Genomic DNA, 25,585 nt, shown 5'->3' with positions numbered 1-25,585 from the left:
TAATTATTTGTTGTAAGGATTATTGTAAGAGATAGTCCTTTGGGTCTAGATTTACTTTAAGTTCCCCTTTGTAACAGGATGCAGTGCTATTTCTTGGTAGTTCTCCCAGGAAACAGCATTTTAAATTTGTACATAATCCTAGAAAGCCAATGGTTATTATTTCATACAATGGAATACTGAGTCTGAAAACCCTACTTTTCTATTGGTGAATATATTTTATATACTCGGAAACATTAATACGATATAGGAGTGTGCAGTGGACTCAGCAACATGCATGTCAGCTTTTAACATTAGCAAAAGAAGGCAGTGACCGCATTTTCTCTTTATATTTTTATGTTGTAGGTTTATTATCTAGCGCACCAGAGATACATGTATCTCATACCAAAACCAGGGAAATACAAGTGTTAAACAAGATCTTTCTACAGTTACAACTTATTCCATAGCAAAGTAAACATTTTAACACTGGGGATATTTGATACATTGGCATATAGCAGCAAGGGTTAGAAAGTTCACAAGACACTTATTTGCCCATGAGGATTAAACCTACTAAGCAGAAGCAGATACCAAAGACCTACAGCAGAGCTCCTTCAGGATTGCTGGGAACAGGAGGTGCTGCTACTCTCACCAAGGTGCTGCTTTTGAACTTAGATCTGGGAGCCACCCTGATAACTCTGGTACCTGACCAACTAACAGGTGTTCTTCCCCTGCACTGCGCCTTCTTGGCCCCTTAAACAACTAACTACTTAGGGGAGGGGTCATTCATAAGCATCCATTTATTTCAAACACTTGGGAGGCATCCAGCATTGCAGTAGCTGGGCACACTTTGCACAGCTTAGATTACAAACAACATTTCCCCCAGGATAAGGAGATAACAAAAAACAAAGCAAAAACCCCCACACTACTCACACTGCCCCCTGCTTCCTTGGGCCTCCCTGGAACAGTTAACTGAAGCATTCCAGATGAACAAAGATGTGCTTAGGGTTGCCAACTTTCTAATTTCTGAAAACCGGACACTATAGCAGGAGCACGGGAACCTCCCCCTGCCCCGCCTCTTCCCTCAAGGCCCTACCTCTGCTGCTCCTCTTCCCTAAAGGCCCCACCCCACTCACTCCTCTTCCTTCTCCCCCGTCACTCAAGCCTCCCCACATCCCTCCACTCCCTCAGGCTGGGCTTTCTCTGCTCCAGGGCTGGATCAGGAGCTGCAGCCCCTGATGCAGAGCTGCAGCCCCTGATGCAGAGCCTGCCTGCCCATGAGATGCCGGTAGGAGGTGGCCCCGGCTGAGTAGGAGCTAGTGTGGTTGATGACCGAGCACCCCTCCCCCACCCAGGCAACTGGACTTTTGTGTCCCGTCAGTACATCTGACCAGACACTGTACAGGACCCCCTTTGACCGCACTTTTCAGCAACCTTAGCTGTGCTGAGTCACAGGGAAAACCTGTTTGAGGTACATGGGCTACAAGCTACTTAGAAATTCAAGATGTTGGTTTTACCATCTATAAATGTACCCAGGCGACTGGCATCAGTGCAGAGCACACAGCAAGGTGTTAGATGCTTTTCCTGGTCCATCCCACTTTACTAAGGCAGGTAGCCACACCCTGCACACCACTTAGCTACAGTTTACTCTACTCCTTGCAGACTATCAAAGAAATATGCTTAAAATGCTTCGCTCGGTGGGAAGCTCTTGTCCTGAAAGACAGGTCTTTTTGCCTTGCATTTACAGTTTCAAATTACCCTAGGTTAAGGGATCTCTGTTTTACGACATGGGATCTTATAAGCTTGTTTCAGCCAACACCTATCCAGTCAATAGTTTTGGGCACACAAAAATACTAAACTATGGACTAAAGGATGACTACGGCAAAGCTATTTTCCAATTACGTGGCCTCTTCTCAGACAAGTAGATTGGACTGCGTTTATGATTGCTGGATGAGGTTCTACCTGTCATATTATTGTGAGCAAGGACAATCTGAAGTTGGGCTGAAGTTAACAGCTGAGTGAAATATTTGTCTTTATAGAACAACTGATTAGACTAATTTCCTCCTGTAATATTCCACAGCATCTGTCACCTGCTGCATCCAAAATCTACTCCCTTACCACCTAAAGTAGCCTTTCCCCACCCTATCCAGGGTGGAATTATGTGTGTTTCTAACTATTTACCTATGTTTGTTTATCTGGAATAAAGCATCCCCAATTCGTAGAAAGGTCATGGTTTTGACATTTCCTAAACTTGTGAAAGCTGAACTTTCACTAAGGAAAAATGAAGCCAATCTCACACATCCTCCCCGCAACTCTGCTACATGTTGTTAAAAGACCTACACACCTTCTACATCTTTCATTCCCCTGCCTCCCACCTAGGCCTTCGTGCCATGCTCTCCCACAAATTCATAAAATGCTGGCGTAGACCTTAATAATATACTACTTTTTCTCTCTTACATACCTTGAGGAGCAGTGAAATAGTTAGTGTCAACATCTGAAATATTACTGTAATCTGATTTAGTACCCATCGGTTTAAATAGGGAAATTCACACCTCAGAACTGTTGTTTCAGGCTCTTTGCAAATTCAGGCAGACTCCACTGTATCAGTTACACGTCGTCAGGTTTTGAAGATTTTCTGCTCAACCATAACCGCTAGAGATTTTTTTCTCCTTATATAAAAGCTCAGACTCAAGAACAAATGGGAGGCCTATTCAAGTACCCTTCACATGCCCCATATTTTGGGAGCCACTGATCTAGAGCGTCACTGGAACACCTCACCCATACAGAAGAATGTCATACTAAAACTGGAAAGAGAGGAATCTTTACTTTTAGAACAATCTGACCCAACTCTTATTTGACTATTTTGAGATTTCCACTTCGTCATTCCAGATTGTGGGAGTGATCTCTCCTTCACTTTTACACATTCTCTTAAAATAGATATCAGTTCATTAGTACATGTTTTAGCAGCTTTAAAATTTAAACAGTTCAGAGTTTGCATTATGAATAAAACTGGCTACAGTGAGTTCCAGGAAAATGATTCCATCTAAAATTTTGATTGTTTATATTTCCAAAAATCATTGATGGAATAGTCATTCTTTGCTATACACATGCATATTGTACATAACCTATATATACACACTACATGCACATTGACACCTGGAAAGAACTTCCTCCAGGAAAAATTAGCTGGAGTCTTTTCTGCCTTTCCCTGGGATGACAGGGATTATCCATGAGCATCAGGTGATCATATCACACATGATCTTATAACCACATCCTATTTCCTATGTCTATATGTGAAGCATGCAGTGTTGTTGTAGCCATGTTAGTCCCAGGATACTAGAGAGAGACAAGGTGAGTGAGGTTAATATATTTTATTGGAACAACTTCTGTTGGTGAGAGAGAGACAAGCTTCTGAGGTTGTGAAGCACAAATAAGCGATGATGGGTTTAAAAAAAAAATCTCTATTTGGCAGGTAAGTCAACATTTCACTCCTGAAGTCCCTCTCTACCTATATCCTCCTCAGATGGATATTGTACATTTTATGACTGACATAACCAGGATAAAAGAAGAAGAAATTTAGAGCATTTTAACTAATGTGATCAAAGTTACAAATGAATAAAATCACTTGTGACTGGCTGAATTACCTTTGCCAATTTCCACTGCTCAATGAACATGTTTCACAACTGCACCCCCATAACAATAGCTACACCTATCTCAATTTTTTGCATATGGACAGTAGCCCTTCATCTTCTGACAAATGTCCAGAAGCTGACCAAAATTTGGGCTCAGATTATTTTTACAGATCAGTGTCAACACCAATGCTAATTTAGCAACAAGCCTCTCCAGTTGTTTATTTTTAAGTATCACCTCTCATTGAGGCGGTTATAAAAACAATGGAGTTAAAAAGTATTACACTTATTTAGATCTAAGCATTGTATTATGTACTGCTGTGGGTAAGACCACTGTCCTGCGACAGTGAGGGAAGCTCAACCATTTTATACTCCATTCTAAACAGGAAGGAGGGAGTTCTTTTGAGACCAGCTTCATCCTGAGCAGTAAGGTGCATGGACATTCTACCAGGAAACTGAGTGCACATTCAGAATGCTGTTCTCTTTGTAAACTTTTTTCAATTTTCCAAATTCCATGCAGTTCTCACCAAGGCATCCAAGGCCCTTCCTGAGTTTAATGCTGAATCAAAACATTGAGGAAAAGACATGCAAAGGGCAGGGATTGGAAAAAATGCCCTCTGCCATAGCCAATTGGCAAGAGGGTATGTGATGTCCTGTCCATGGTCCAGTCCCCTACGGCGCTCTGCCTGAAATACGCAGGCAGAAAAGCAAATCACAGAACACACCAACGGAGCACTCCACTTGAGCACTCCAAGGGCAAAAGAGGAGTGCTCCTGTGATTCAATGCAGAACAGGTAAACAACCATCCTTGAGGGAGAAAGTGGCATTTTGCCTCTCCCAGCAGCCAAAGATAGGGGAGAGATAATGAATGAATGGAACTCTCAGTTTACCAAGGCTACATCTACACTATGGGCTAGGGGTGTGATTCCCTGTTCACATCGATATACTCATTCTACCTCTCATCTGAGCTCGTGTGCTAAAAAAGTACGGTAGCTGAGCGGGTACAGGCAGCAGCAGCATGAGCTAAGCTGTGCCGCGTAGATACCTATGGGATTCAGACGGGTTGCTGCCCATGCTAGCACGCTAGCTCAGATGAGACCTAGCACGAGTATGTCTACATGAGCTGGGAATCGCACCCTAGCTCATAGAGAGGCAGTAGGAAAAGAGGGAGTAGAGCAGTGGTACCCAAACTCTTCCTCTTGTGCCCCAACCTTACCAGTAATGCAATGTGGTGTGTCCCTCCATGGCTGGTAGCGGACTTGCGGCCAGGTAGGGGGCCACGGCCAGGGAGCGGGGGCTGTGGGCTGGCAGCCGAGAGTGGAGCTGGGGCAGAGCAGGGCTGGGAGGTCCCCCTCCAGGCCAACATGGGAGCTGGCCCAGGCCCTGCTGCACCTTCCCTCTCCCTCCCAACCCCCCGCCCCCCCCCCCCCCGGATGTTCCTCCTTGTCCCCCCAGAGAGGGTGTGCCCCACTGGTGTAGAGCTTCTCCAAGCAGCAGACATCTACACCACAGAACTAAACCTACTCAACCAAGATTGGTGCCATAAATTAATTTTATTACAAGGCCTTGTGATGATCCTGGAACCACTGCAGGTGCCTATCTGTAGAAGAACCCGTCACTTAGTATGTTTGGTCCTCTGGCTAGGCTAGCAAGAATCAGGTAGAGTTTCTGAGGCCTGCCTAATAGTACTATATTCTCTGTTCTCGCCATCAGCCTCAGACAAGTCAGTACATTCTATTTTTACAGTTATGATGCTTTTCGAAAAGAAAAATTATTTACTCAGTTCTTTAACTGGGACGAGGGCATAAAATCATGATGTTATCACCAAAGAAGTTGAAGGCATATTCAGGCCTGTACCATAAATGTTACTGCAAAGAAACTAAGTCTGAATGACAGATCATAACTTAGACACATGGGCAGTGGGTGAACCATGGGCTCGGGGAGGCTTGCCCCCAGCCCAGCCCACCCCTTCCCCTAAGGCCCCACTATCATGCATTAACAGTTCATTATTGCACTTTGATCTAGTCCTCTTTGAAACAGGACTAGATCAAAGACTATATCTAGTCTGCATTTTTCCCATGAAGAAACCCAAGCAACATGCCCACCAGGCCAGGTAGGAGAAAAACTCTCTCTCACCTCTGATTTAAAAGAAGTTTCATCCTCTGAATTGGACTCCTCCATCTCCACGGGTTTTTTGATCTCCTTGGCTTCGCTTTCAGATTTTACTTTCTCCACTTTGGCATTCGTCTTCTCCTTGGTTTGTTTCTTCTCTGGATACGAGGAAGACGCAGTTCGGGGAGAAGTTCCTGGGATGTTCTTCACCCCTTTGGAGCTGCTCTTTTTTTGCTTTTTGGCGCTTGGCTTTGGTGACTCCACGTTGGAGGGCCTCTTGCTGGAAGATTTTGGCTCCGGCTGTGGTCCACCCTTTGGAGAAGTGTTCTCCAGTTTGGTCTCCTTCAGGGCTAGTTTTGGTTCCTTGAAAGCAGCTTTAGGAAGTGCTTTCTCATCCTTAGGCAGTTTGTTCTCAGCTGGTTTTCTGGAGGAATCTTTCAAAGGCTTGCTTTGTTCTCGTTCGAGGTCTTTGGAGGAGTTTTTGCTCTCAGAGTCTTTCCTTGGCCTCTCTCTGTGCTCCTTGGTTACTTTGTGTGGTTTGGATGCTTTACTACTGTCCTTGTTTGCATCCTAAAATTTAGGGACAGAAACACAGAAGCTACATAAAAACCTGAAACTCAGTACAGCACTATAATCCAAATTTGCACAGACTGTGGTAAAGACTATATTACTTCATGTAAGTGTTAAACATAAGGTGAACTTTTATACCAAGCTGTCCTTTTAAAAACAGACACATTTTAGGAACAAAACAATTCAATGGAGGAGAATTATTAGATCTTTTACTCTGCCAGAGTAAGCTGTGATCACACCCATCCCCCTCCAAAAATGCCTTACCTATCAAGCATTAAACTAATACTATGTTGGATCTTAGGAAAATGATTGAGGTCTCTGACACTTGTATCACAGCCAAGGCTTCCTGCCACAGCACATCTTTAGCTTAACAAGCAGTACAAAAACACACCTCAGTAGGCACCTGCCTATCTCAGGGGATAGAAATGCATAATGAGGAGTCATTTGCCTTTGCCATTTTTGGATGACTGGCCCCACTTAGTGCACACATGCTGCTCTGCCATCATGGAAGCAGGAGAGAGAGGGTCTGTACGGAATGAGACAGTAGGGAAAGCATCTCTAATTTAGGCCAGGTCTACATTACCCCTTATTGTTGGCAAAACTTATGTCACTCGGGGTGTGAAAAAAAACAACACCTGCCTGAGCGACATAAGTTTCGCTAGCATAAGTGCTCGCGTGCACAGCACTATGTCAGCGGAAGACACTCTCCTGCTGCCATAGCTACCGAGACTCATTTAGGTGGTTTTATTAGGTCGATGGGAGAGCTCTCTCCCATCGGCATAGAGTGGCTATACGAGCAATCTTACAGCGGCACAGCTGTGTCGGGACATCTGCACCACTGTAAACTTGCTAGTGTAGACCTGGCCATAGTCTTTCTTCCTGATTCAGCATTTTCTATCGAATACCTGTCCAAAAATCAAATCAGCCACTATTAGACAAGCAATACATGATTCAAAGTCATTTTTCCCTGTTGCATCCCATAAGAATCAAGACACAGCCAAAATACAATAACTTTAGAAGAATGGAGAAAACGTATAGTAGGACTGAACTCTTTGGTCATTAGAGAGACACGGTGGATGAGGTAATAGCTTTTATTGGACCAACTTCTGTTGATGAAAGAGACAAGCTTCCGAGCTTAGACAGAGCTCTTCTTCAGGTCATTTGAGCATTCTGTTTGGCCATTAATTTTTGTAGCTATGCAAACCGACAGAATACATGTAATCTGCTTCAAGGCACATTGCCTGTGGGGATCATGCGAGAATTGCCCTTGCTATGTACAAAAACCTACACAAGATCAGCTGCATTAGGCTGGTGGAGGCTGAAGGTGAATTTCACCTTCTTCTGGAGCCTCTGGGAACTAGCTATTGCTACAGGCAGGATATCAAAATCTTCAAACTACTGGCTTGATCAGGTCCAGCACATCTTGTGCTCTTTACATGGCCATCCCAAGCATTCACACTGCTAGAGTAAGTTTTGATTCTCTAGTCAACCTCTCCTTCCTGCTGGGAGGTTGAATTCCTCAGGGACTCTGACCACAGCTATTACATGAGACAGGGGGCAAAAGCTGCATTCAATTACTCTACATCCAGTGATATGGAAACAAGTTATAACAACTGGAAATGACTTAAAAAGAAAGCTTTACTAGCCTCAGTTAAAGATATCAGCTCTAGCAGTTGAGCATGTAGGCTTAGCTCACAAATATTCACAAATCCTGTCGGCTTTAATTATTTAAAATCTCTTCAGAGGGGCCAGGAAGTCACAAGAATTCTAAAGGCCTTCTGGACTTGAGATAGAGAGAAACAGGAGCAGTGGGCTCAATGGGACTCCACTAGGGACATGTTCATCTATGAATTTCCAAAGCACTTGTCACTATACTAGGTAGGGACTAAATAATAGCCTGTGTGCATGAGCTACTAGAAAGGAAACCTAGGCTCCTCAGAGGCATTTAAAGGGTTCTTAACGTGTCAGATACAGAGGATGACAACAATGGTTACCAAGTGCTGCACCTCCTCCATTAAAAGCTGAGGAAATCGCAGTGCTGTTGCTTGGAAGGGAATCCTACAGAGCAAATACAACGCAAATTGCTTGGGTCGCTAACAGGAGTCTAAGGAAGAAGAAATCCCAGATGCTCAGAGTAAGTAACCAGAATTAGTTACTACAGAGGAAACTTAATTTTGGGGTGCATTTCCAGCAACAGAGCCCTGTACTCCAATGCTCCAAAATAAATGCAGCATGCCTCACTGACCTTTGACCCATGGGATGGTTTGGTCTTCTTGGGATCAGAGAAGGCAGAGAGTGGTATTGTGGGTAACATAGGGTAGTCAGGACTTGGCCTGGACACTGTTTCTGCTCCTTCTGGCATTACCATCACCTAGTAATAAAGAAGAGAAATGATATACAAGTAAGGAGAAATGTTGACTATTTTAACATGATTACTCTTCAGCAAGTGACTTTTGATCATTTCTAGCTACTATTATTTAGGTCTTTTTTCCCTTTAAAGATGTAAGATATCTCCTGAATAATTCCAGTTAAGATTCCCAGCTCCAATGACAATGTCTAAATAGAGACCATCCAGAGAGATGAGTTTGGGAGCCAAGATGCAATGACAAGTTTCAGTTCCACCAAGGGGAACTTCAGCACCCTGTGTACAAGTAGGATGCATAACTGTGGCTATGACCAAGAGAGGCTGGAGACACAGAGTAAAATGCACCAGCCTCTCTTATGCCCTAAACAGTTTGGAGGCAAACTGGGGGCCAGGGAGAGCAAGATTTCACAGAATATGAGATAGTTGGATTCTTTCAGCCAAAAAACCTCCATGAAAAACATTTATTGGCAAGATCAGAAACACACATGGATAGCCATGAGAGGCCAGAATGTCTCTAGGCTCCTCTCAATGTAGCTAAAGTAATTCCCCTGAGAATTTGGGACTGAAAGAAATGTCTTCCACATTTTTTGCCAATGAGCTATGGGACCAATAAGATTTTTGATGTGTCATATCAGACGTGACTCTCAGTTGATCCACCCAGTTTCTAAATAACGGGTCCAAATATGATGTTACTCCAATATCTGATGATCCTAGAGACGTGCAAGAAAAATGCATGACTAAAATCCTAAAAAGTGTCAAAAAGCAAACAGTGCTCAGCACCACTGTATGGCTGAAATAAGCCTCTTCCTCTTCATCCTCATTGCAGGAGGATGTGGGACTTGTAGGGAAGTTCTGGATAGACTGACTTAGAATTTAGTCAAATAAATTAATAGTTCCACTTCTGAGATCTTCTGCTTACAAACTTCTTCATGGAACAAAACTATTTCTACCATCCCAGGCCAGAAAGATGGTTTTAGGTAGACAACTTTTTTTCAGATTAACTTAGGAATACCTGGAATAGTAAGGTGCTTGACTGGAATGGAGTCATGTGTGCCCTAAAACCCTGTCACATTACAACCTCAGCTGAAAAAAGACTCAGGGAAAGACTTACTGTCAAAATATTAGAACCCCGACTGCGAATCTGCCAGATCTCACAGGGAATGTGGGTCAAGGTAATTTGCTTAGACCTTATACAACTATTTGGCAATATTCAGTGAATGATTCCTCAGTACCAATTTCCACAAAACCAGTAACTTACCCACTGTGGCTGCCCAAGTCTTCATTATTGCAGCTTTTCAAGGGTCTGTCTAGGCTTTTCTCCATAACTTTACTTTTACTATTTACTTCTTTTTACCATTATTTGCCTCCATTCTCCATCACACAATCTTGATCCCCCATATTTCCTGTTCTCCTTTAACTCAGTTTCCTTCATTTTCTGCTTCTCCTGGCATGTCGTGTCTCTCCATTTCCTTCTTCTCTTTTCCTTTCATTCTAATTCTCTATTTCTCCAAGTTTGTGTTTCTAACCTCTCGACAGACATACCAGCTTTAAAAAAGCAGACATGATGAAATGGTTCCCCTCTCCTCTGCAACTGGTGGCCCCCACCAGCATATGCAGAGAAAGAATGTTTTCTCACATGCAGAGGCGTGTTCTCCTCTTAGCCTGCTTTAAATAATCTGGCACCCAGAACTTCTCCCTGGTTCTGCTTCCTATGCGATAGGCAGCGGATGCCAGGATTAGGGGACACTTACTGGCCAGAAGTGCCAACTATTAAGCCTGCTTGTGGGAAAGAGGAATAGGGACACTAGGATATCTTTTTTCTTGAGTGTCCTTCTGTATATTGGAACATTTGGAGGAAGTTATTGACACCAACCAGTTCACAAAAGGAGCTCACACTATCTGAAAACAGCCAGATGGACAAAAAAAGTCACCATCCACAGACTGGTGCCTGCAGCCACAAGTTTATGGCCTTGGCACAGTGTGCAGACAAATTTACACTGAAAATACAAATGCATCAAGTGATCCACACAAGAACATCTTGCAGCTGCTAGCATTTCAATTAAGTCACCAGAACCTGAATCTGCCCCAAGACAAATGCAGCAAGTGTTCAGTTGAGATTGTTTATAATAAGGGTATCTAAATAGCTAAGTTATTCAGAAAACAGCTGGGTCTCAAGTACAGAGAGAACCCCCAGAATAGAATTAGTTGGTTACACCTTTTCACTAAAAGTCTCTTCGCATCCCTGGTTCTTTCGGCACTCACCCCTCCAGCTTTAATCAGTTTGCGTCTGAAGTCCTTGGTGGGGTTGTTGAATGTCAGTTTCTCACAGCGAAGATGGTTCACAGGTGGGTTTCCTTCCAGATTCAGGAAAAGGTCATATGTGAAGCAAACTTTCTTCGGTTCCTCCTAAAACCAAGAAAGCAGAAGACTCATGAAGTGTTTTGGCAAGTGTGCTAGGTCAGAGGTTTCAAATGGTCAGTCCTAGGAATGCTGAACTAACTCTTGAATGAATGGCACATTCATAACAGTTTTTCATCTTGGGAATCACAGAGTTTTCAAAATCTAGGTACAAATATCTCATTTTCTAAAATGCCTGCAATGATTGCAGTTGCCAAAAAACTCAGACATGAATTTCCCCTAGAGTGACAATCTATAGATAAAAGAAAAGGAGTACTTGTGGCACCTTAGAGACTAACCAATTTATTTGAGCATGAGCTTTCGTGAGCTACAGCTCACTTCATCAGATCTGATGAAGTGAGCTGTAGCTCACGAAAGCTCATGCTCAAATAAATTGGTTAGTCTCTAAGGTGCCACAAGTACTCCTTTTCTTTTTGCGAATACAGACTAACACGGCTGTTCCTCTGAAACCAATCTATAGATAAGGATATTGACTGACACCTGCCAAAACCGATTGTTTACAGGGATGCTGGTCTTTGTTAGGCATCCAAGGTCCAAGAAAGAAGGTACAAATTTTATCCATTCCACTCTTTAGTACAAACATACAATCTATCTATTCAGCCTCTTTGGAGAATAATGGAACTATAGTTACCACCCATTAGAAACATATTTTGCTTTATTATTTAGGGAAAGGACAACTCCTGGACTCCAAAGGGATGCGGGTTCTAGAAAGATTAGCCACTGTGAGGGAAGGAGTGCTAGATATGCAAAATCCCTTTTGAAATAAAAACTGAATGAGTTGGGTGGAAGCTGATGAACGAGCAAATGCCCTAGTCCTTTCAGCTTTCCAAGTACTGTAAATGAGCCATCTTTACCTGATGAAGTCTGGCATTTGTATACAAGTTCAGACTGTGTTCCTATTTGTGGCCAACTGATTCTGTTCCACCTGCTGCATCAGTGAAGAGAGTTCTCATGCATTTGTTGTATGGGACAGACAGTATGGGGCAGGGCACTGCTGGAACTCTTTCCACACAGGTAACACAATTCCTTAATCTTCTTCAGAAAAAGTAGGAGTGACATCTCCTCAGTCACCTATCCTCGTATATCAAGAAACTAGGAGAATTGATAATACTAGGTTAGCAAATGGACAGACATTTACTAGTTTTAGTTCCCAGGTTTATATTAAAGGTTTTACAAAAGATAATATGAATATTGTTTGTCTTCAGTGCTATGAAAAAACACACAAAACCCTGTCTCCTGCAATTGATTCCTTGTACTAGCTCAGGAGAACCAGAAAATGAAGACGTACATCAGTGAAACGGATTAGTTTCTTTCTGTCATCCAGCCATAAGGCAATTGGAGAAAATAAACAAACCACGTGTTTAAAACTGAGTTAGTAATCCAAGGTGAGGCTAGTAACAGAAATAAGGGTTTTAAATATGAGTTTTATGCTGACTGTGTCCCTTTCACGTACCACTGGCTGCTAGTTTTTTGGCTGCTACTAACGTAAGTGCAGCCATTAGTGAGAGGGGAATTCTCAGCCATTGTGATGCTTTATCAGTCTCTGTCAGTGCAGTGTCTAGTTCTACTGCTAATGGAAGGACTCTGCTTGCTGCAGGAGTATCTATCACCTTACACACACAGATAAGCATAAGGGTATGTCTACAATACAATCACTGCTGGGAACAGATGCAGTGCTGCAGATATGCCGCTGTAGCATAGACATCACTACAGTAACAGAAAGGGTTTTTCTGTCAATGCAGTTAATGCACTTCTCCGTCTTATGTCAACATAGCTGCATCTACAGTGGGGGTTAGGTTGGCCTAACTACATCACACAAGGAGTGAAATGTTTCACAGCCCTGAGTGAGGTTGCGAGGAAGTTCTGTGAACTCAGATGATGATCCTTAACGTAGCACACAGCGCTATTAGGGAGGTGTACAATAACAGATTTCACTAGAAAAATAAAATGGAATGCCCATCCGGCCCAATTTGCATCCCAGTCTGTGGTAATAAGTGAAAGAACAGTTTTAGTTGGCAAATTGCATGGATAATGGTCTCTAGGAAGAGAAACCTTCCTCTATTTGCCTATTTAAGGCTATGTATCACCTTTAATACTACAATTTCAAGTGCTTTTCTCCTCTGGGGATTTGCAGCCCACGTGTCCTCATGACACCACTGAAATTAGACATGTCCTTTTTATTACAACAGGGAAAAGCCTCAAGGACCAGGGTGAACCAGTATTGCCTTCTTTCTTACAAACACAGGGAGCACAGAAGCCTGCTTCAGACCAACATTCTGTTTCTATTTTAAGGAGAGGGAAGGGAGATTTTGGCTCCCTAGACAGTCAAGCTTGGGTCCTCTTCTCCCTAGTCCTTTTGTTTTACCCTACCCCTTTGTTTAGGTACTACAGTCAACACCACCCTGATAAGCTCTTACTACTCAAATCCCTTTCAGAGATCCCTTCAAAATGAATGCTGCTGAACATGGCCAGAGGGTGACATTTGCCAGTGACTCAGCTATAGCGTCACACCCGACACTCCTGGAGGCCACGCAGACACCCTCTGATGTTCCTGACCTTAGGAAACTTCCTGATCTTCTCCTATGTAACAATGAACTGTTTGGTCACAAGATAAGGCTTGGTATGGATGGAAGCTGCATTTCTATTATGCCAGATTTCATTAGTGAGTATGTCATAGGGATTGTCCTATAGCTACCAAAGCATTCTTCAAAAACAAAGAGGAGTCTGGTGGCACCTTAAAGACTAACAGATTTATTTGGGCATAAGCTTCTTCAGATGCATTCTTGTCCACATCAGGACAGCACCAATCCCTTTCCCCTCCTGTGCTTCAGACCATTGTACACACTTGTCCATCACCCTGTATATTGATACTCCATTTCCTAGGATCATCCCAGAAAGCAATGCTTCAAGAAATGCTACTGAGCATAGCAAAGGGGACCCTTCTGAAGCTATGTGGGGCCTTTCAGAAGATCCCATACTTGCATGCATGCATTCCATGCATGTCGCATTCAGTCCATAACATTCAGCAACTTCACAGCAGTCTTACTTACTACAGATCACTTCCTGCAATTTCATTTACCAGTCTAGTGCAGCTGTTATACAAGAACAGAAGCCTTGGGCTTCTAGCCCAAGTCAACCTATTTTCAGCAGATCTAATGAAGAGCTGGCAATTCTCAGACCACACAGATTCTGGAAGTTTGCCATGGAGATACTAGTGTGTGCACGTAATATATTTTTTTTATATATATATATATATATATAAATAAATGCGACTCCCCTTAAGAGCTAAGCCACTGTTAACCTTAAAACAAACATCTGTGACCACAGCTGGCCTTTCATCAGAAGTAGTACCTATGAGAGAGCTTGGGAGTCAAGTTTTTAGTCTCTAGCTTCCCAGGCCAGAAGAAGACTAATGTGCAGGTGATTGTGCTATAGCACAAAGGTTTTGGGGCTCTCAGGTAAACACAGTGTGAACATACAAATTACACAGATGAAGACAGGGTCTTTAAAATCCAAGGAACCCCTAAGGTAAGTTTTGGAGAATCCAGTTTCTCAGTGCTATGTTAAAGAGCCACTGGTACCTCACAGGAAAGTGGAAAAAATATATTTAGTAAGGATGCCACAGTTTAATTTCATTCTCAGTTTGTCAAAAAGGACATTTTCATGAACAGAGAATTTAAAGACCTCTGCACTTTCTTCTCTCCACTTGTTGGGAATCTATAGCTGCTGTGGAGGGTATCCTGAAGGCTGAGGTAACAATCTCAGGTGCAAAATATACAGAAAAAGTAATTAATTCTGGAACAAAAGATTGCAAACATATGCAATTGCCTCATATAACTTAAATAGATGAAGACAGCCCCAGAAAGTGTGACGTACATAGAATTGTTTCTAAAAGACTTCTCAAGGTTTGCCACATGGAGTCAATGGCTCGAGGACATAACTAGCAAAAGCAAGCTTTATCTAAAGACCATTATCCTGTAATAGTAGGCAAATGAGGAAGCACAGCTATACTGTTTTCAAAATAGATTTACATGTACAGAAGCAGAAGAGATCATTCCCTTTCATCTCATGTATCTAGATACTTATATGGCCCTCAAAGTAACTGAGGGTTTCCCATGTATTTATTCTAACAACTCTATGATGAATCGCCACATTTTACAGATGGGGAATTGAGACAGAGGAATTAAGTGATTTGCCCAAAGTCAGAGACTGTGGCAGAGCTGGGAATTGAACCCCAATCTCCTGAGTCCCAGTCAAGTGCTTTAACCATAAGATCACCTGTCCTCTCTTCTCTAGATGCAAACAGCCCTGTATGGGAGAATAATCCATTTAGTAGTCAGAGAAGCATTAAATACGCTCCATTTCACACAGGTTTTCAACTCTAGAAAACAAGCATTTTTAAATAAAAAAAGGTATCATACCAGAGAAATGACTGCAAGCAGCCTTAAACCAGAGAGCTGCTAGCAAGTATGTGTTTCTTCAGTGCTGGGTTCACTGACCACTAGAGCTTAGAACCCTGTGGGTCCCCGAAGGTTAAGATCATCCAGTTTCTCCCCCAGGACTCTCCAAACACACACCTAGGAAAGTCCAGGAGCACCTCCACAATATGATTTATTACAGGCTACTCACCCTCCAACTCTAAAGTGAAAGTCCCAGTACATCTACAAGGCCAGACTTCAAAGCCATTCTAAATAAGAAACTAGGTTTTCCATTCTTCCTTTCCGAAACTGCCTTAGGTGCACAGCTGCATGCGCTGTTGCTCTTCTCCCAGGCCTCATATACACGTGACATGAGGACTCAGCACTGTTATTTACTTGAGTTGCTGAGATAAGGGCTGGTAACTGTTGTAGGCTCAAATGATCCCACTATATAGAGCCCAACCTCTGATGCTGATAAGTATGCCAAGAGAGGAAGAGCCAACTAGGCACATTCAAATAGATATGTGGCAAGATTAATTTCTAAGAAGTGACAAACAGATGCATAAGGGGAAAGGCAAAACGTTTGCAGAGTTCAAGTCCCTTCTTAAAGGGACAGATCTCCTACCTCTCCAAGAAGACAGTTAGCGGGGATGTTTCAACAGTGTCTCTGCAATGCTAAAACTTGCTAGAACTCAAATTCAAGTCCAAGGATTAACTCAGCCCTTCATGCTGTTAATCTTGTATGGATCTTTTCAATTAGAGGCTTTGGAAACTGAGGTTCTGTCCACTCCACATGGACAACAATCCCTCAATCCTGACACACCATTAAATAAATAGACCAGGAACAGCCTACTGCAAAGCTTAAGACATGTCCTAACCAATCTGCAACCACTTTGAGTCCCATCCAATGGATGCCTCTACTCCCCCCACCTGTCACCTATCGGATCACCTTATGCTTGATTCCTCACTATTCTAGCATCCATTTGCACCCCATCAATTACCATCGCCTACTCCTCGTTAGTTACTGACATTTTAAAATTTTAATAAAGGGTTAAAGTTCTTGTGACAGTTTTATATGTCCTCGGTCAAAACTTCCCCTTCCCTCCGGTTGGGCAAGGTGTGTTGTCCCTGGCCACATGCTCCAACCAAGAGGTGAAGAATTTTACTGGTGCTATGTGCACAGGGTTTGTAAAACACTTTGGAATTCTACAGAATGAAAGGCCCTAGAGAAATTTAAAATACTAAGGAAGCAGCTCCGTGATTACTTAGGCTACATCTACACTATGGACCCTACAGCAGCTGTTCTATGCCAGTGAGAGAGAGCTCACCTGCCAGCATAGTTAGACCATTTCCAATGAGCAGCAGTAGCTATGTCGGGGGCAGATGCTCTCCCGCCGACAGTGCTGTCCACACAGACGCTTTTGTCGGCGAAATTTATGTCAGTCAGGGTGTGGTTTAGTTGGGGTGCGGATTTTTTCCATACCCCTGACTGACAAAAATGCTAGTGCAGACAAAGCCTCAGTAACCATGACAACTAACAGTGCTTCCCCATTGCCAGAGATCTAGGCTGGGACATGGTCATCTTTCTGTAACCAGTACATAACGCTTTCTGGTGTATGGATGAGACCCTCTATTCACGGCTATATAACCTGTTTGACTGGTTCTCCACCCAGATCTGTGTAATAGGCCATTTTAGAGTGACTAGCCTAAGGTGCTGCTGGTGTTATTCTGGGGGCAAGTCCTCAAGACACTCTTAACCTCTTGGAGACATGATGGGATTATTCAGATTTCCCCAATTACAGAGATAAATATATGACTAGATGTCTTGATTTTATAAATTATAATCTCCTCAAAGAGACATTTATTCCTTTGTTTTAAAAACTCAAGGTATAATAAGACTTTAAAAACTCAAGGTATAATAAGTCTGGGCAACCTCTACAGTTCAGGAAAACAAAATCTCTTTTTCTCTAAAGTAGCTGACATGAAATAAAATTCAGAAATTGATAGCATCGCTGACAGAAGGGGAGGTTGGTAAGTGCTAAGGGTTAAATTCCCAATGGCTAATATTAAAAAGTTATTCATTTTCTTCATCACACACTGTTTACATAACTCCACAGGTATGAATGACACTTTACAGATAGAAAATAAGACAACAATCCTAGTTAGGAACTTACAATCCCTTTTTCTTCTAACTTTTCTTGTCTTTCCTCTGAAAGAGCATAAGATAGAACTATTTTACTATCTAGGTTCTTATGCTTGTGTTTACCTTACAAGTTTTAGTAATATTTTATACACCACTTTCCATATATTCATTTGTTTTTGTGATATATAAAAATTAATAAAAAACTGAAGTATCATATAAACCCTCCATTTTAAGCCAATACTTTCTTGGAGCAGCGAATACATTTTTAGAAGGTAATTTTCAAATCCAGGTATATGTTTAATTAGCTGTCAGCTCTTAGAAATGCTGAAGGGCACACTGCCCCACTTAGGAAAGCAGCTACATTTGACAACACTGCTCTGCCAGCCAGAGTGACAGTGATGTGTAACATACAGAATTGCACGTAAAGAGGCACCACATAAATCCTTGAGCACCAAACTGGAAGACCTATGAAAGGCAGCAAGACACACAAGAAAACTTAGGCTGAGGAAACATACTGAACAAACTCCAGTCCATCCAAAAAGAAAATGGCTAAAACAAAGCAACAATTATGAATTTAAGAGGAAGTACAAATATTGCTCTGTTCAACAGCAGCCCACTAGAAAATGTTGCAGGGCTGATTGAGAATCAGGTAAGGAATGCTATTGAAAAATGCAAGATCACAATGTGTTGATCTAAAGCATGAACAAAATAAATAGTAAACTAAATCTTGTTTTTTTCAGCATGCTACAATTAAACAACAGATGAAAGAGGTCAAATCTATCCCTTCTCACCCCCAATCAGTGTAGGAATTTTCCCATACAGCACCTTAAAAGTGCTTTCTTCAGTAAAGTTTTAAGTGTCTCAGGTAAAATGCGTTCTCCACAATTTCCCTGGAAGACGATTCCACAAATTAATATATCTCACTGACAGGAAGATTCCTGCTATTTAGCCTAAGTTTTCCTTTGTTCATTCCATCCCTTTTCTCCTAGTTACACTCTTTTGGATCACCATAAACAGTTAACTCAAATCCTGAAGGAGACTTGCTAATACAAAAGAAGTTTTCTTCCAAAACAAATATTAGACAAAGTAAAAAAACCTCATTTTTTAAATAAAAGCAAAATGTTTGATAAGAACCAAATTGGTATCTCTCCTTCCCCACCCATCTCCCTTCTTAGTAATGGAGAATAAATTAAGTTTCATTGTATGTATTCTATTATGTAAATACTGAAAATCGTCTCTCTTTTTAACACTGCAGTTTGAAGATGGTAAACTTTATTTAGGTCCTAATGCAATGGTTTTAGATACCTATCACATTAATATCTTCTGTCTGATCTTGGTATAATATGAAACTGTATTTGGTTCTTTAGTTGTAATGGTTTATAATCATTTGGTCAGTGTCCACAATGTAATAATAGTGGCTGAAAACCGCAAACCGTACCTATAATTTTATGTTGTAGATTTAAGTGGTTGCTGTTCTGAAATATGTATTTGGAAATAAGCAGCAGGCTGTGATAAATTTCAATACCACCAGATTTCTGGGGAAGGAGTAGGAGAAAGATTGCAATGCATTTACTGTAACCAGTTCATACTGATCCAATTACAGGAAGAAATAGAAAGGGTTTAAAAATAGAAGTGGGCGAGCTAACATTTTCAGTCAAACAGTCCCAAATGAATTGGCAGTTACTATTAGTCAATTTCACTTTCACAAAACTGCTTTTCATATAATCTGCTGAGAACCTTCCATTTTATTTTCAGGCTTGATTCCAGAGGCAGGAGCTCTAGCTGGCCACCAGCACTAGATTAGCAAATGAAAGGATCCCCCCTACCTTTATGGTATGAAAGTCTTATTTCCCACAGGGCCTACTCTGACATTGTGGAGGACTCAAATCATTTGCCTTCAGATCATTAGGATCTTTTTCCAAGTCAAATGGGCAAGAGTTTAAAAGCATTCACCCACCCACGATGAACCACATTACAGTATAGTGAAGGTGAACACACAGTGTCAAGGCGGGGCCACATGGGGTGGAGGTTAAGAACAGCTCCCAACAACACCTTCTGTACTCTGCCATCTCTACTTCTGGTGCCTCTCTGAGAAGGCAAACATGCGCCAGCTATGGCGGTGCTGGGGCTGCTGACTCTCCCAACTCCAACTGGGCGGTGAGAAAATGCAGAGGACAGAGTTGACAGGCAGCTTTATACCACGCTGCCCAGAAGTCCCCGATGAAGCTCATTGAAGATACTCTCAAAGTAAGGTTCTCCAATAGCACTAGATGGCAGCATGCTTCATTACGCAAAAGGTAAAGAGTACATTGGCTCCAACAAACAGTACTTCCCATTTTAGCAACAATTCAGAAACTAACCAAATGGGAAAGTGGAAGAGTTAAAGGAAAGACTAAAACCTTGGAATTAAAAATTAATTTAAGCAAACCATGAAAAAGATCTACCCTCGTGGATTAGGAGTCCATTGCCTCTCCAGTGTGTTTCCACCCTCCCACACTTCAACCTTTCAAAAGGTATTAAAAAGTGGTATTGTTACAGGGCCTAAAACCCTTTGTAAATCTCAATTCACCTACAGGAACAGGATATGAGGGTCGAAACTGACGAACACCGCAGTCACCAAGCAGACACATTTCAACCATCCGCCAAAACTGTCAAAATTTAGAGATTTTAAGACCAGAAAGGACCAGTGTGATCTAGTCTGACCTCCTGCATAGATACAGGCTACAGAGCATTTCACTAAGTGATTCCTGGATCAAATCCAAAACTTCTAACTGAGCTAAAGCAGGGGTATCAAACTCATTTGGAAGTCAGGGCCAAATTCCATATTTAATTATGACCCATGAACTGTGATATAAATTCAGGACTATATGTGCCCACAATATATAGCAGACCTGTCGCTAACATCAGTAGGTTTGCACAGAGATCATGGGGAGGATACAGCCTTTAAGTAATAAACATTTAAGGTACTGAACAAACAACTAATGTCACTTTCAATCACTCAGTGAGAAAGCATGCTCCCCTATAAGCCAACAGTAATCCTTAGAGCCCGACGTGGGTACAAAATTTGTATCTGCATCTGATCTGCAAACATGGTCCACGGACATAAAGCAGATATCCGCAGATTTGCGGGACTCTAGTAATCCTGCCTTCTCTTTTCCTTCCTCATCTTCTTTTGTGTTTCTCCTCCACTTCCTGATCTTTGGGATTTTCCTGTCTTCTCCTCCTCCCCTCTTCGCATTTTCGTCTCTGCAAAGACCCTCAAAATGGCTACCGTCTCTCATTGTTCTCAGTGGGAAAGAGAGCACCCCTGCTTTTATCAGTTAAGATGGACACCATGTCCCTAATATCTGTGAAGGAAGAGATTTAAGCAGTCTTTTGCAATAATGGCCACCACCTCCCATTGTTCCCCAAAAGGGTGAAACCAAGCTATATTCAGGGAAGGTGGCAGCCCTATATGCCATTAGGTGGCAAAGAGCAGACTCTGACAAGCATGTGAATAGGGAAGGAAGACAGGGAAAGCAAGAGAATATGGAGGGCAGGAAGGACAATCGAGTGTGGGTGCAGGAAAGAGAATGTGGGGAGATGGGAGACTGAGGGCATGTGAAAGACAGGTGATTATAAGGTAGAACGGAGGGAGAATGCAAGTGGGGCAAAAGAATGGGAGGAAAATGGAAGAGAGGAAAAGACAGCGATAGGAGAGAGAAGTGAAGAGCAAGTGAATGACTGTTCACCCACACCAGGATTTGGCAGCTGGGAGGGGACTCTCCTAAGGGGAGAGGATCACATTTTTTGTTTGGTTATTTAAAGGTGAATTCTGAACCTGAAGTGAGTGAAGGGAGGGGGAGGTGTGGCTTTCACCTAAAAGCTTTCAAAAAATCGGAAGGAAAAGTCACAAACTTTGCCTATTTAAAATCTCATTATTTTTGTGGGTCTGGGCAAAACTGCTTCTATCACCGACCCTCATGCCCCACGCACTGCAATCCCCACTTCCCTTTACATGCCTTGGGCTCCCCCATGTCCCAGCCTCAGAACAGTGACAATCTTGGGCAAAAAAAGCTTCCAATGCTATGTCGGAGGTGCTCCCCCTGTGGCAAAACATGAGAAATTTATCGGACTTGCTCATCAGCTCATTACTGCTTCAGTAATAAAGGTCAGAGCTCCACAAGCTACAAAGGGAAAGCAGACAAACACACCAAACATTCACATCTAATAGTGTTGGGAGGAGGTAGTGTGGTGAAGAGAGGTGCAGAAGGCAAGGATGGAGACAGCCTAATGTGTTCAGTAAAGGAGGTGCTGGAAGGCAGATAGGTAGAGTTACAGTATTGGTGTGTGGTATACAGTAATTGTGGTAATGGTAAAGTATCTACCCATGGGTGAGGAATTAGAGGTTATGTACTGTTAGGTGGCTTAATGGTTTCATTTCCTAGCTTTTCTGGGTTTATGTCAGCTATATTATACATAACAAACAACTGGTTCACATCCAATTTTTTGTATAGTAACCAAAAGAAGGGAACGCTCAACACAACGATCATAACAAAGAGTTAATTTGAAACTGAATATACAACCAGCGAGTGCAAAGTTGGTTTGACAAATCCCTAGTCTCCGTAACCTTCTTTAAGTCATGTGGCATAGGACTTTTGAGGCAGGACTAAACTTTATCTTCACTGTATGCAGCGAATACTACATTTTAACTTTCACATTGTTATCGTTGAATCTTAAGATTTAAAGTCTTTCGCATTTTCTTTTGGGGTGAACAAACTCAGACCTATAGTCTCTATTGTGAATTACTATGTCCAAGACACACAAGTCTTATGTTTGTGTCTACATACCATATTAATACTGGTATAACTATTTAGGTTAAGGGTGTGATTTTTTGAAAAAATTTTTTAATAGCAGTACAATCCTTAATGTGGAAGACATTATACCAATATAAAAGGAGCTTATAGTTTACTCCTGTACAGCAAGACAAATAAATTACTCTGGTATACACATCTTTATATCAATACAACTTCACCCCCACTTGGGGATCTGTACTATACAAACTTGTGTTTAGACAAGCCCATAACTTGCTACACTATCCTTATATTACCTTTCTTTACAACTGTCTCTCTACCAGACAGGAGTGTTTCCTTTCAAAGTCTGGCAGAAAGCTTGCTATAACTTCCAAAAATCAGAGTCAATTTCTGTTTATCAGAGCAATAAAAACCACACAAAATGGTCACATAATTTAGCACATTTTTGCCAAGCAGTTTAACTGTCTGGTGCAGTTCAAAGCAATCAAAACAATTAGGCGAATAGGACTCTACCTTATTTTTGAAGTGTACTTCAATGGGCATAATGAAACCAGCGTAGCCGGACTCCTCCACTTTGTAAGGAGGCTCCTTGCACACTAAGAAGAAAAAAGCAAAACAAACATTAGCTTCAGACATAATGTAACAGTATCCAAGATCAGAGCAATTACAAGGAAGAGAAATGAGCCTCTGACAATGCAGGGCAAACCTCTGACCTTTATAAACACAGAATAAGATCCTATGCTTAATTAGGGGTAGGAAAACTGCTTGCCCGCTACCGTCAAAAATGAAAGGTTAGTCACCTTGTGCAGTAACTGTGGTTCTTCGAGATGTGCACTCTAAGGGTGCTCCACTTCAGGTGCAAGTGGGTCTCTTGAGCTCTCAGAGATTTTTTTATTAGTAGTGTCTGTTCTGCCTGCGCATGCACCCTACGCAGCCTCATGCTGTGCTGCAAAGGTATACAGGGTGCCCGAGGGAACCACAGTCACGTCCGTCTGTAGCTGAGCGTCCAAGAAGAACAGTCGGAAGCACAGGGGAAGGAGGGCAGGTAGTGGACCACCCACAAGGACACACATCTCAAAGAACCAGAGTTACTGCACGAAGTGAGTAACCTTTTCTTCTTCTTCTTCAAGTAGTGTCCCTAGGGCTTCTCCTCTTCTGTTGACTCCCGAGTACTATCCTCACAGGGAGAAGCTAGCTTCAGAATTAAGTACAAAAGACTGAAGACAGTACAGCAGAACAGACTCACTAGATCTGGCAGCATGGACTAAGGCATAATATTTAGAAAAGGTAAGCACTGAAGCCCAAGTAGGAGCTCTGCATATCTCAGACACAGGAATGTTTTTGAGTAACACCATGGAAAATGCCTGTGATTTGATAAAGTGTGCCATAGTTCTTTGAGGATGCAACACACCAGCTGCATCACAGAAAGCAGTAATACACCCAGAGATCCAGCTTGACAGTCTCTGTGAAGACATCATGGATCTCTTTGATCTTTCTGCGATAGAGACAAGAGTCTAGGTGATTTCCAAAACTGCTTGGTCCTATCCAGATAAAAGACAAATGCCTGTCATACATCTATGGGAAGGGAAGTCTCCCATTGAGACTGATGTGGTTTAGAAAAAAATACTGGTGGATAAATAGAGTGGTTAAAATAGAAATCTGACAGCACCTTATGTAAGAACTTTGGGTGTAGTCATGGGGCATCTTGTTCTTGAAAAAAATATCATCAAAGAAGGGTCTGCTGCCATCAAGGCTCCAATTTCTCCAACCTTGTGGGCTGACGTGATAGCTACTAGAAAGGCCATCTTCATAGATAAGTGAAGTAAGGAGCAGATCAAACCTTATGCGGCCTCCATATCTGTGTCAGAGTAGGATTCTTAACCTGGGGGTAAAGGTTTTCCAGACCCTTAATAAATCTCAATGACATAGGGGAAGTAAAAATAGAAAACCCTCCTCGTCGGGAATAAAATCCTGATATTGTGGTGAGCTGATCCTTAATACAGTTTAAAAAAATTGGGTTTATTAAAAAGAAAAGGAGTACTTCTGGCACTTTAGAGACTAACCAATTTATTTGAGCATAAGCTTTCGTGAGCTACATCCGATGCATGCATTCACTGATTCATGGATTCATGCATCCGATGAAGTGAGCTGTAGCTCACGAAAGCTTATGCTCAAATAAATTGGTTGTCTCTAAGGTGCCACAAGTACTCCTTTTCTTTTTACAAATACAGACTAACACGGCTGCTACTCTGAAACCTGGGTTTATTAAATAAGTCCAGCGGACAACTGAGAGCAGAGAAGATTCTGGCACATGGTGGACACCAGTGGTTGAACCTCTTCCATTTCTGAAGGTAAGTAATTCAAGCTGACTGCCTTCTACCATTTATGACAGGTTTCAGAGTAGCAGCTGTGTTAGTCTGTATTTGCAAAAAGAAAAGGAGTACTTGTGGCACCTTAGAGGCTAACCAATTTATTTGAGCATAAGCTTTTGTGAGCTACAGCTCACTTCATCGGATGCATTCAGTGGAAAATACAGTGGGGAGATTTATATACACAGAGAACATGAAACAGTGGGTGTTACCATACACACTGTAACGAGAGTGATCACTTAAGGTGAGCTATTACCAGCGAGGGGGGGGTATTCCACCATCAACCTCAGCCTGGACCAGTCCACACAAGAGATCCACTTCCTGGACACTACGGTGCTAATAAGCGATGGTCACATAAACACCACCCTATACCGGAAACCTACTGACCGCTATTCCTACCTACATGCCTCCAGCTTTCATCCAGACCACACCACACGATCCATTGTCTACAGCCAAGCTCTGCGACACAACCGCATTTGCTCCAACCCCTCAGACAGAGACAAACGCCTACAAGATCTCTATGAAGCGTTCTTACAACTACAATACCCACCTGCTGAAGTGAAGAAACAGATTGACAGAGCCAGAAGAGTACCCAGAAGTCACCTACTACAGGACAGGCCCAACAAAGAAAATAACAGATTTATTATATTATTATATATTATTTATTAAAATAACAGATCACCACTAGCCATCACCTTCAGCCCCCAACTAAAACCTCTCCAACGCATCATCAAGGATCTACAACCTATCCTGAAGGACGACGCATCGCTCTCTCAGATCTTGGCAGACAGGCCA

General features: G+C 42.2%; 1 protein-coding gene across 5 annotated transcripts in view; it reads right to left on the bottom strand.

Annotated features, from left to right (window-relative positions):
* MLLT1 (MLLT1 super elongation complex subunit) overlaps positions 1-25,585 on the bottom strand; it is a 61,690-nt gene that overhangs the window by 17,179 nt on the left and 18,926 nt on the right. For 3 of the 5 annotated variants that reach the window (XM_075123091.1, XM_075123092.1, XM_075123093.1), the window contains exons 3-6: positions 22,935-23,017; positions 10,912-11,055; positions 8,530-8,655; positions 5,740-6,284 (exon numbers count right to left, since the gene is read on the bottom strand). In XM_075123091.1, the coding sequence (XP_074979192.1) occupies positions 5,740-6,284; positions 8,530-8,655; positions 10,912-11,055; positions 22,935-23,017 (898 nt within the window). Of the gene's footprint in view, positions 1-5,738; positions 6,285-8,529; positions 8,656-10,911; positions 11,056-22,934; positions 23,018-25,585 lie in introns of all 5 variants that reach the window. The other 2 variants (XM_048831191.2, XM_048831192.2) reach the window with 1 other exon arrangement.

This window comes from Caretta caretta, chromosome 25, assembly GCF_965140235.1.
Source record: "Caretta caretta isolate rCarCar2 chromosome 25, rCarCar1.hap1, whole genome shotgun sequence".
NCBI lineage: Eukaryota > Metazoa > Chordata > Testudines > Cheloniidae > Caretta > Caretta caretta.
Note: the sequence above shows the minus strand (reverse complement) of the source record. Positions and strands in the feature narration are given on the sequence as shown.